Consider the following 12,145-nt stretch of genomic DNA (forward strand, 5'->3'; position numbering starts at 1 on the left):
TAACTGGGGCTGAAACATTAGACCCAGTTATAGGAAGAATGCAGCCTACTAATCTGTACTACAGAGCTGAACTGGCTCCTCTAGGACCTAGAAGTTTCAGGTGTTCCATGCATGGGCCACAGGTTATCTGCCATGCTATTACTTGTGTGTGTGTGTGTGTGTGTGTGTGTGTGTGTGTGTGTGTGTGTGTGTGTGGGGGGGGTTGTGGGGGGGGGTGTGAATACTACGATAATGCCCCACGTACTGTCTGCTGTGTTGAACTGTATAATTTTATTTTACTTACAGAGCAGTCATACAACATAGTGGACAGGAACTGCCGTGACATGCAGGCTGTGTGCATCTTCTATTCTCCTCCTGGCCCTCCGACTCCTACTCTTTGGTACCACTGGGAGCTGGGATCAGAATAGAAGATGCACACATCTTGTATGCCAGAACAAGTCCCCTACACCTCATCACTGTTCTGTAAGTACATTATAATTGTACAGTTCCTGAAGGCACCAATAACACGGAGAGGGAGGCAGGGGGCATCAGGAAAGATGTGCAGGCCGTAGCTTTGGGCAGACAGGAGTACAGCTTGGCATTCACTGTCTGTACCCAACCTGTCTGTCGTCACCATCCCCTGAGGAACTCTGATCTGCTGCCTGAGGTGAGATGTTCATCTTGCCTTATAGCAGATGCAGCCTGGTGTGGACATCACATATCCTCAAAAGCCATTCCTGTTTGGAGGAAGACGATGTTTTCCTCCAGCGGTGAGCTATGAGGCATTTAGAGATGAAAACATTTTAAGAAAAATAAAAACAAGTAATTTTGTGATTTACCTAAACTGTTCTTTAATGTTACAGAAAAGGAATAACTAAATAATCTGCTGCAAAAATATACTGTGAGATATCATCACCTCTGTCACAGAATGAAGATTCAAGTCATTTGCGCGACTCAGCTGCTCTTCCTGGCAACATGTAGCTGGGCTGAGGATGAATTTCATTGGACACAGACTGAACGAGGATCCTTTTATTATGGCACTTTCCCTCCCAGTAAGTTTATAGACAGATATCTTCTACTTGGATTGGCAGCCATGTGACTATAATATATCTCTTCTTTTAAGCATTCACATGGGGAGTGGGCAGCTCTGCGTACCAAACTGAAGGTGCCTGGGACAAGGATGGAAAAGGACAAAGCATTTGGGATGCATTCACACATAAGAAGGGTAAAACATTTATGAACCAGACTGCAGACAACTCATGTGATGGATATTACAAAGTCAAGGTGAGAACTCTTTATATTGCTTTTACCTATTGCCAGTTCAGTAGAGGAGGGCGACATTAAATGGTTAACAACCCCTAATATTATAGACGGCAGGCTTCACTAGATATATCAAAGCATTGCCATAGCTGGAGCAGTTTTCTATTTGTGGATAATACAATGGCCTATACAGAATTGGAATAGCATGGCTTCTTCCTTCCCAATATACTGCCACATCTGTTCACAGGTTGGGGGTAGTATTGCAACACATTCACTGAGCTACAGTACCAGATACAGCTTATGGACAGGTCTACGGCTTCTGGAAAAAAAATAAAATAATAATAATAATAAAAAAAAGCAGACCCGTTTTTGTCATGCTATACAACTCTTTCAAGGCCAAGGACATCAATGAAACTGAGAAAAGATGGATAACAACATGCAGAGCTGGAGATTGGTTATTCACGTCAGAATTGCAGCATTCCATATCTTCAATTGGTCTATATTGTACGTTATATATATTGTACATATATTGTATTGCAGGAGGACATAGATTTGCTGAAGGAACTGAAAGTTTCCCATTACCGTCTTTCTATCTCTTGGCCTCGATTAATTCCTACAGGCATCAAAGGTGAGAGTTCAATTAGTCCAATTCTGTATTATGGGAGATTCTATATTGTGAAATTATTACTCTTATTATCAAATATTAGGGGGCGTTCACACTACCGTCGGTGTCCGACGTAGTGTCCGCTCAAAATCTGTCACGGACACTAGGAGCGGACACTAGATGTGTCCGTGACACCTGTCATTCAAATGAATGGGCATCGGGTGCGTTCTTTTGCACTCCGTGCCCGTCCTTTCCTGTCCGCAAGAGAAGATGTCCGACTTCTCAAGCGGACAGAAAAGCCCTGCATGCAGGGTTCCTCTGTCCGCTTGAGAAGTCGGACATCTTCTCTTGCGGACAGGGAAGGACGGGCACGGAGTGCAAAAGAACGCACCCGATGCCCATTCATTTGAATGACAGGTGTCACGGACACATCTAGTGTCCGCTCCTAGTGTCCGTGACAGATTTTGAGCGGACACTAGGAGCGGACACTACATGTCGGACACCGACGGTAGTGTGAACGCTCCCTAACCCATCAGTAAACATAAAAAGATGGCATGCATTACTATATTAACCACAACTTGTGCTGCAGGAAAAATGGATGATTATTGTACATGTCACAAATAGAATTTGGCCTCATTTTCCCAAAAATTTTGGACTTAAGATAATCCAAAACTTTCAACATCCATTTATTACAAATTGCTAACAAATCTGTTACTCTTAGGCCGGATTCACATCTGCGCATGGGTTTCTGAAACCTAATCCGCATAAAAAAAAAGCGGTTACGGTACCTTAGGAAGCCTGCGGACCCTATAGACTATAATGGGGTCCGTGTGGCTTCTGCCCAATTTTTCATGCAGCAAGGGGAACTGAATCCCCGAACGTAGTGCAAGCGCTGGTGTGAACCCAGCTAACGTTAACTTATTTTCAATGCAGTAAAAGTGGTCTGGTAGGTTATTTTCGGTTACTAAAACTAGGTCAATGACCGAGAATGACTGAAAGTATCATTGGCCAGCTTAGATGTGGTTGCTCTGTAGTGAAGCCAAGTGAAATGGACAAAGGAAGTCTGGCAAGTAAGACCATAACTATATGACAGAATTCCCAAACAGGAGAAACTTGCCATTTGTAATCACAGAATACATATATATTCACTGACCTAAATAGGCTGAGCAGGAGCAGGGGGTGTTATAACCTTAAAGAGGATCTTCCACCAACCCCATCTCTCTGCTCTGACAGTGGCACCCCCGCCAGACCTGAGCAACTAGCAGAAATGTTGAGTTTAGCAGATTATGTGTAGTTAATGTATCACATTTGTTTCCACAGCTGAAAGTGTTAATGAGAAGGGAATAAAATACTACAATGATTTAATCAATGCTCTGCTTGAAAGCAAGATCAACCCCATAGTCACCTTATACCACTGGGACCTGCCGCAGGTAAGTCTCTAGTACTAGATTTGGGGGTAGAACAGGCACAACAACCTCATTTTGCTGGACATCTTACCAGAAAATCACAGATAACATTTTTAGGGCGGGTTCACATCTGCGCCGCTCTCCAATTTAGCCAATATGGACGGTCTCTGTCTTCTGCGAAACCGGACAGGAGACGGAAACCTGGCAGCCAGTTTTGCAAAGGTGACCGCCTGTGTGTTTCTTTTGCCTGTCTGCAGGGAAACCATTTTTTTTTAACCGGACACAAAGTTCTGCATGTCCGGCTAAAAAAAAACAAAAAAAAAACGGTTTCCCTGCAGACAGGCAGAAGACGCACACGAGCGATCACCTTTGCAAACCCATTTAAGTGAATGGGCTTGAAAGCTGACCACCGGGTTTCCGTTTCCTGTCCGGTTTCGGGGGGTGGAAGTTGGAAACCGTCCGGATTGCACAAAGTGGACAACGAGCGCAGGTGTGAAAGCGCCCTTAATAATATATTTAACACAAACATTTGGTTTAAAACATACTGTAGGTCATTGCCTGGTTGCACATTCATGTTAAGCAGCTACAAAAATAAGGGCAAGAGTAAGGGCAAGACATGCAAAGTCCACATATATCTAGAAATAGTAATGGCTGTTGTGATGTGTAATATTTTGTATGTGATCTCTTAGACCCTGCAGGAAAAGTTTGGTGGCTGGCAGAACATCACTATGATCACTTACTTTAATGACTTTGCTAACCTGTGCTTTGACAAATTTGGTGACCGAGTGAAATACTGGATCACATTCAGCAATCCCTGGGTGAGTAATATCTCTCTATAAGGCTCCGTTCCCACGGAGTAACGTGCTGCTCATTCTGACACGTAAACATGTGTCAGAGTGAGCGCTGTAAAACAGAATCCCATTGACTTCAATGGGTGCTGTCTTATGCGCGCTACACATTGAAATCAATGGGTTAAATAGCCTCCCATTGATTTCAATGTGTAGCGCTCGTAAGACGGCACCCATTGAAGTCAATGGGATTCTGTTCTACAGCGCTCACTCTGACACGTGTTTACGTGTCAGAATGAGCAGCACGTTACTCCATGGGAACGGAGCCTAAAGATCCGAGCATAAGAATATGTCCTGCTTATACTGCTTTTGCCAAAACATGCACAGCTATCTTCTTACCATCACTCAGTAATAAACTTTAGTTCAGACAATATCATATAGCCCACTCTAAGTAAGGGGTTTGTTTCATAGAAAGTGTTTCCTTATCTGTAGTCGATCGCTGTTGAAGGCTATGAGACCGGAGAACATGCACCAGGCCTGAAGTTAAGAGGGACTGGAGTATATAAGGCGGCCCACCACCTCATTAAGGTTAGTGACGGAGACTGACCTTGTATAATGCTTCATTATATAAGTAGGTGTATATATGTATATATTGAGAGAGCACCAAGATCACAGCGTCTCAGCATGCCTGTGGCCACAAGGATTGCCAAGGTCCAAATATCAAAGTATTGTACTTTTCTGTATTGGAGCAAAGTGGGTACATCTCACAGTGAATATATACAAAAACACGGCAACTATATAGAAAAATCACAGCCGCAAAAATGAAACATCTTCTATGTAATTCCATGAGGATAGAGAGTTATATATATGTACATATTGCATAATAGGAAATATGGAATATGCTTTTATTCTCTTAAAAATCATGTCTCTATTTATTGCAGGCACATGCAAAAGTATGGCACAGTTATAACAAACATTGGCGCAGCAGGCAGAAAGGTACGGACAATTTATACTAGTGAATTCTATCCACACATTGCAGATACACATCCACAGTGGAAATGCTGTGATTTCCAAAACCGTTGCGTTTTTGTAAATCGTAGCATGTCAATTACACCTACAAAAAAAACGGCGGTTTCCCGCACAAGCAGAAAGTCCACAGAGGAAAACTTTGCAGACTTTCCGATGCATTTCTGCTGCAGTTTTTCCTGTTGCGCTTTTTGGCTGCGGCCTGCTACACAGAACCTTAGCCTTAGGCAGTGTTTATATTAGCGTCACCCCGTTCCCAAGACTGTTGGACTGTCTAGATAAGACAACCTGTCACCTTGGGGGAGAATATTGGGTATAACTTGTCATTCATATCTTTGTTCTTTTTTATGCTCTGATCTAGCTATCTAGTCATGGGTCCGCACCTATCGGTGAAGGACAGCTGTCCATGCACAGTCATACATTTAGGACTGTCCCCATAAGTACCAGTAGATGACCAGAGGTGTAACATAAAGCTTCTGGGTCTAAATATTAAACCTGTATTACAGCAGCCATTAGACTATTGAGGATTTTATATACTGCTCTTGTAGATCACATTGCTGTATTTAAACAGCATTTTAAAGGAGTTGGACAACCCCATTATCTAAATGTAGAATTTTACAAACCAAATCTAATATCTGTGATATGATAAATGTAGATATAGCTTGATACGGTCAGTCCATTGTATTCAGCAGTCTATAACATCTGTACAATCGCTCTTCTGCAGGAATGGTAGGGATCTCGCTGACTACAGAGTGGGGGGAACCAGTGGATATCTCCAGTCAGAAGGACATTGAAGCTGCAGAAAGATTTGTGCAGTTTAATTTTGGTTGGTTTGCAAATCCTCTTTACAATGGAGACTACCCACAGATCATGAAAGAATATATAGGTAAGTAACACCAAAGGGTGGGAGGCAGAAGACGGAGAAAGTCCTATGATCTATAAGGTCAATTGGGAATGTTTCTATAAGGTATTATTTTAGCTTTGCTCCCACTTTCACATGTGTCCTACATCCAGGTCAGAAGAGCGCACAGCAGGGCCTGGGGATGTCAAGACTTCCGAGCTTTACCTCTCAGGAGAAGGCTTTTATTAAAGGTACAAGTGACTTTCTTGGGGTAGGTCACTTTACCACCAGATATATCACAAGCAGAAACTTCCCATCCACACAGGGGCCGAGTTATTTCACAGACCGAGACTTAACAGAGCTGGTGGACCCCAAGTGGCCTGAGCCAGAGTCAAAATGGCTGTATTCTGTCCCATGGGGCTTCCGGAGACTGCTAAATTTTGTGAAGGTAATGTATAAATGTATTATGATCTGAGATTCCTAATGCAGCAGTCATGAAACTATTTTTTTTTTTAACATACTTATAATGTAACCCATCAGAATGATACCCTATGGGAGTTCAAGTGCTGGGTGACCCAACATTCACAAGACCAGAGGGCCCTGTATGCCAGAGTGAGGAATTTGGCTTTCTCTCTCAAGTCCCATAGAAGTGAATAGAGCAGTGGTCACACATGAGCACTACCACTCTATTTACACAAAAGACCTATTTTCGGGTCCTAGCGGTTAGACCAACAGCAATAGTAGACCCTTATCCTGTGGAAAATAATTAGGTGAAAAAAACTCTATTCTGCTCATTGTTTAAGCATATTCTGCACGGAACTCCCATAGAAATGAATGGAAGACAGATTTTGAAGATTTTCAGAATCCAAAATCCACTTCAAATTCTTGAAACAGATTTGTTTCTGCCTGACAAAATTCCTCCGTCTGATAATAGAGCTGAAAATGAAGGGAATTTGAGGCAGACAATTTTCTGATGCAGACTCCATGTCCTGCTCCGATCTCTGCCTCCCATTAAAAACAATGAGATGCAGAGCACACCTTAAGGGCGGGTTCACATCTGCGCCCTGGTCTTCCGTCTCCTGTCCAGTTTCTCAGGCAGAAGATGGAAACCTGAAAGTATTATCTAACTCTCTTGTATTCATTTCTGTATCTAAAAGACATCAAAATATGTTATAAATGAACACCTGCCTAAGGTCCCATGCACACAACAAAGCTACAGCTCCATCCTAGATACCTAACGTACGTGGGCCCATTCTGGTGGGTATGAAATTGTGCCCACAGCGTTACTTTTGGAACTCCACATGCGACCAATAAATTGGACGTGACTCGTGTATTTTGGTCATTATTCTGAAACATTTAATAATCTAGTACATCACATTTTGTAGATGTTGAATTCAAAGCCTTTTATTGTATCATTTTTCCACTAGACACAGTATGGAAACCCACTGGTGCTGGTAACAGAGAACGGAGTGTCAGAGAAGATGCAGTGTGCCCAGCTGTGTGATGAATGGAGAATACAGTACCTCAAGGGTTACATCAATGAGATGCTGAAAGGTGAGTCAACTATGCCAAGAAATTGTACAAATTAAATTTAGCTTTCCTATATTTCACCCAATTTTAGAATTAGGAGAAACCAACCTGATATTGTATTAATAATGAAAAATGAGACTGTCACATAAATACAACATACTGAATAACCAAATTATTGCGGAAAAATTCAATACACGTCCCAATTGAGGAGTCTTATAGGGTTTTCCAGGCTAAAAATATTGATGACGCAGTGGGAGGTTGACATCTGGCTGTTGTCGGCAGCTGATAAGCAGAGAATAGAGCAGGAAGCAGACAGCTCTGCTCACTGTGAAGTGGCTGAATGAGAGCTGATCTGCAGTACCTTGGTCTGGTAACTACACAGAGAACTGAGCTGTCTGCTTCTTACTGCAGTCTCTGTGTAATAGCTGCTCAGAACGCTGATGCATTGGTGTGCAAGATGTTGGATCCCCACTGATCTAATATAGATGATCTATTAAGATGGATCATCTAGATCTTCAGCCTAGAAAATTCATCTAATACAAAACTTCTTGGACTACAATGTGTCAGTCATGGTGACAAAGGTTGAAATCTATGACTGCTATGGGCAGGTGTAGACTTGTGCAGCATAAGGAATGTATTATTTATAGAGTATATAATATATGTGTCAAACAATGTGATAGGACACAAATTTTAGTGCAAATATAACGTTTCATAACTTGAGATTTCTACACCATAAAAGTGGCATAAGCAAAATTTACATCTCTGAAGTAAGATAAATGTCAAGAGACAAGTGTCCAAGTACTGCAGAGAGTCTATAGCTACACCATAGCTAACCATGTAAAGTGTCTGGTGGAAGGGGAGTAACTTCTCATCTCTATTTCACTGTGACTTAAGATGCTTTTCTCTGTGTCAGCTATTAAGGACGGGGTCCACATCCAGGGGTATACAGCTTGGTCACTACTTGATAAATTTGAGTGGGATGAAGGCTTCTCAGAGAGATTTGGACTTTACTATGTGGAATTCAAGAACAAGAACAAACCACGTTACCCAAAGGCGTCTGTACAGTTCTACAAAAAGATCATTAGGGCCAATGGGTTTCCTAATTTTAGAGAGGTGAGTGTTTCTCTTACTATAGTTTAGCTAAAATAAATGGCCTATAATGTTCAGTTTACAGATGAGAACAACAGGTAACAACCCATGGGCGCAATATTGTAACCATATTGTAACCCATATTTTACACTAGCTATAACCCGCGACTTCGTCCGCTGTCCCCTCACCCTTGCACGATCCACCTGCAGCGCGGCCCGTGGGCCTCCACGGCCCTTTCCTTGCGGCCACCTCCCACAGCGTCGTGGGCTGGGACCCCACGGCCCCGCTGCTGCACCTCGGGCCCTCCCCTTTTCCTCCACCCGTGCCCCCAGCTCTCCCCTTACCCTTGCAATGAAGATGGATCATGTAATTAACATTACTGACACTTGATTTTGTCAGGTGGAAAACTGGCACCGTATATCTACCGAGACGTGTTCTACCACCAACCAACTCCTCGCTGCAGGTAACTAGATGTGAGCTGTGTGTGTCTGTAGGTGTGCGGTGCCACTAATCTGTCGTCATAGTAGTAAATCTGTAGTAGTAAATAGTAGTTGCTATTAGAGTTAGGCTCTGTTCACATCACTCTTTCATTTATGCTATGTTACATGGATACTGAACAGTGGCATCTGCCAACCACAGGGTCCAACAGCCAATGTTTCACACTGACAGATCCTCAGAGTACAGCTTCCTGGACCCTCACAAGTATGACTTGACTATGAAGGGGATTACCAGGCGTTTGCACCATCTATGAGGCTTTGAATGCCCATACAGATGGGCAAAGGGGTATTACCATCTTAGACTCTTATGACGTGGACCCACACCTTTCTCACCCTCAACAATGGGCCCTCTAGGCCTTGTCCTGTCTAGATGTGGTGGCTAGGAATTATGGAAACAGCTGAGGGTTTCCATTGAATTGCATGGGGAAACTAAAATAGCAAAATGAGCCATGGTGATTCTGGAGCTCCTGACTTATGGAAACAATGCAGTTTGCTGTGCCATTTGGTTTCCATAGCTCACATATGCTTTTGTGGGTGATATGAATACAGAATAGCACTGACCGCTAGACTGTCTATTCCCATCTCAACCATGACCCTTTCAAAAGGTTTCAGGGGAAAATAATAAAGCCCTTGAGGTGACGTTTAAAAGGGTTGTGCAGCTAAAAATAAATCCTACCAGTGTATTTCCTACACTGGATAAGCTTCATTACTAATATATAAGCAGGTTCCCTGAAGCCTCAGAAATGACTTTTGCAGAGCACAGAGAGGGGAGGCCATTACTCTTGTTCCTCTGCCTCTTGGTCACTTGAGCCACTCCGCTCTACTCTACTCTACTGCTCTGTAGTAGGGCTAGGGTGGACTTGGTGACAACGTATACAGCAGGAGCAGCTGCAGGGGAGGCCGTGTGTACAGACGTCTACAGACACCCCTTTCCCCCGTCTGGCACTCTGTAGAGATCATCTGGTCTGGGGGGACCAGCAGATATATTAGTAAGTGAAGGTTATCCAGTGCAGGGAATCTGCTGGTAAGCGTCTTTCCCTCTCTCGGCATATCCCTTTTAAGTTTATATTAAAGGTCTGTACAATCACATTCTTTTTTTCAGTCTTTATTAATATTTCACAATTATCTCTGAATTCTTAGGCTATAAAAACATCAGGAAAATATAAACATAGTACAATGGACATAGAAATGAGGAAAACAAATATACATAAAGAGTATTTAAAAGACAATAAACATGTATATGTGAATATCCTTTGTAAGGATGAAGGTAACATGGGGGCCTGCAGCTGATTGTATAGCATTTTCTTTCATAGGTTGATTAAGTTGGAGTAATCTATATATAAAATTGCAGTTTTATCTTTTGATGGCCACTTGTTAAGATTCACCATCAATATCTGATCAGTGGGGGTCCAGCACGCAGCTCCACATTGATCAGCTCTTTAGGACTGCTGGCACGCCTGGTACTATACAGTGAACTGGAATGAGAGCTGAGCTGTGATAGCATGGCCTCCTTCAGGCTCCATATACTGTATTAGCACCTAACTGCCTCTGTCAGTAGTTCTGGCTGATCAGTATAGGGGCCTGGATGTCACTTCCCCACCAATCAAATATTAGTGGGGAGGTGAAAAAGAGAAAAAAAAAAAGTGACAATCCCTTTAATACTACTTTTTGACTATATGTGTTGCTCCGAGCTATAACCCATGTGACTCCACAGCAGAAAAGCACTGTAGATGGTTAATTTGCGCTAGCTACACCAAAACTGTGTCATGGAGCGGTAACAGAGTGGGATCGTGCAAGATTTCATGTCTTCAGATTTACGTGCTCACTCCACTTTTGTCTGTTTTCTTCTTGAAAAATCAGAGGAACAGAGGATTGCGGCTGCAAATTTACTGCGGCTAATTTATGGTAAGATGCTTTCAGAAACCAATATGGGGGATATGGCCTTACTGAAAATTCTTATATTATGCATGCACTTTCTTAAGGCAAATCCAACAAAATCAGTGGTTTGCATGAAGTCATTCTCATGTGTCTAGTAACGGTGATTGAAATTGTATAGAAAGCTTAGATAACACTGTATACATGCCCATAGATCTTAGATACATGTATGAGGACCACCAGCCTCTAACCAGACACCTGAGGTGGGAAATAAGTGACCAGGCTGGAATCACATATGGGGTTACAGCAGTCGTGTTAAAATCCCCTTCTAGACCCTTGCCATGAGATACTTGGCACCAGAGGTGTCCATAGAATTGCCATTCAGACTCAGTACAAGCATGCTGATGGGAGAATTCGCTATCTTTGATTGCCACAAATAACATAAACTGGGCCCTAAAACATGTATAGGTCCTGTCAAATTGGGATATTAGTATGGGACAGACATGACGCTAAATTTTCAGGTTCTTTTGCATGTAATTCACACAGTAGTCAGATATACAGTGACTATCTCAAATTGCACTAAAAGTGCGGAAGTGATCTTCTCAAAGCCTGTGTGCGTAATATATGGTAGAATTGAAAATCTGTCATGAGAGATCTGGTGTAGATAAGGGGGTGGTCTTTTGGAGAAACTTCTTTGTATCTCATGAAGCCATTGGATAATGAACTAGAAAATGTGCAAGGCTAGGCCATCCAATATAGTGTGCTGTAAACACTGAACATTGAAATGTTCACATGGTGAGTTTTTCTCATCCTAGACCCACTAACCAGCCACATGGAGATGGTGACAGAGATTGTGGTGCCGACAGTCTGTACACTGTGCATTCTCATCAGCGCTGTGCTCCTCATGATCCTCCTGCGTGGAAAGAGCTAGGACAAAGAAGGGCCAAGGTAAAAACCACCGCCTGACAGGTGCCGTCAACTCCGCCCAGGACAAGGACTTTCACTTGAAGACCTCCTCTTCTGGATCTCTGCTAAAGAAAGGGCATGCTGTGACAAACGTACCTCCTACATGGTGTGTGTAGGAGGGCTGTGAGTATACACACTTGATCGCTAGTGATTTTTATACTGAAATGGGCTTTTCTACAGTTTATCAAGCTTACAGTCCTGTTCACATCTTACTATGATCTTCAGCTTATCAAGTACATCGGGAAAGGCTCCAAATATATACCTCTGAGAGAAGACTGCAATGC

The 12,145-nt window shown here is 42.8% G+C and overlaps 1 protein-coding gene across 4 annotated transcripts; it reads left to right on the plus strand.

Moving 5' to 3' along the window:
* The first annotated feature begins 1,108 nt into the window (after nt 1-1,108).
* Nucleotides 1,109-11,837, plus strand: LCTL (lactase like). 4 transcript variants are annotated; one of them, XM_075276165.1, is made up of 13 exons: nt 1,109-1,263; nt 1,780-1,867; nt 3,164-3,273; nt 3,939-4,067; nt 4,530-4,625; nt 4,979-5,033; nt 5,788-5,949; nt 6,078-6,352; nt 7,332-7,458; nt 8,348-8,547; nt 8,923-8,986; nt 10,881-10,925; nt 11,711-11,837. In XM_075276165.1, exons 1-13 carry the CDS (start codon nt 1,216-1,218, stop codon nt 11,824-11,826), a joined length of 1,515 nt encoding a protein of 504 aa, XP_075132266.1. In that variant the 5' UTR covers nt 1,109-1,215; the 3' UTR covers nt 11,827-11,837. The 4 variants fall into 4 exon arrangements, with proteins under 4 accessions (XP_075132266.1, XP_075132269.1, XP_075132267.1 ...); XM_075276168.1 differs by having other exon boundaries at nt 8,923-8,996; nt 11,711-11,796; XM_075276166.1 differs by lacking the exon at nt 10,881-10,925.
* Nucleotides 11,838-12,145: the final 308 nt, after the last annotated feature.

The sequence above is a fragment of the Leptodactylus fuscus genome, chromosome 5 (genome assembly GCF_031893055.1).
Source record: "Leptodactylus fuscus isolate aLepFus1 chromosome 5, aLepFus1.hap2, whole genome shotgun sequence".
Taxonomy (NCBI): domain Eukaryota; kingdom Metazoa; phylum Chordata; class Amphibia; order Anura; family Leptodactylidae; genus Leptodactylus; species Leptodactylus fuscus.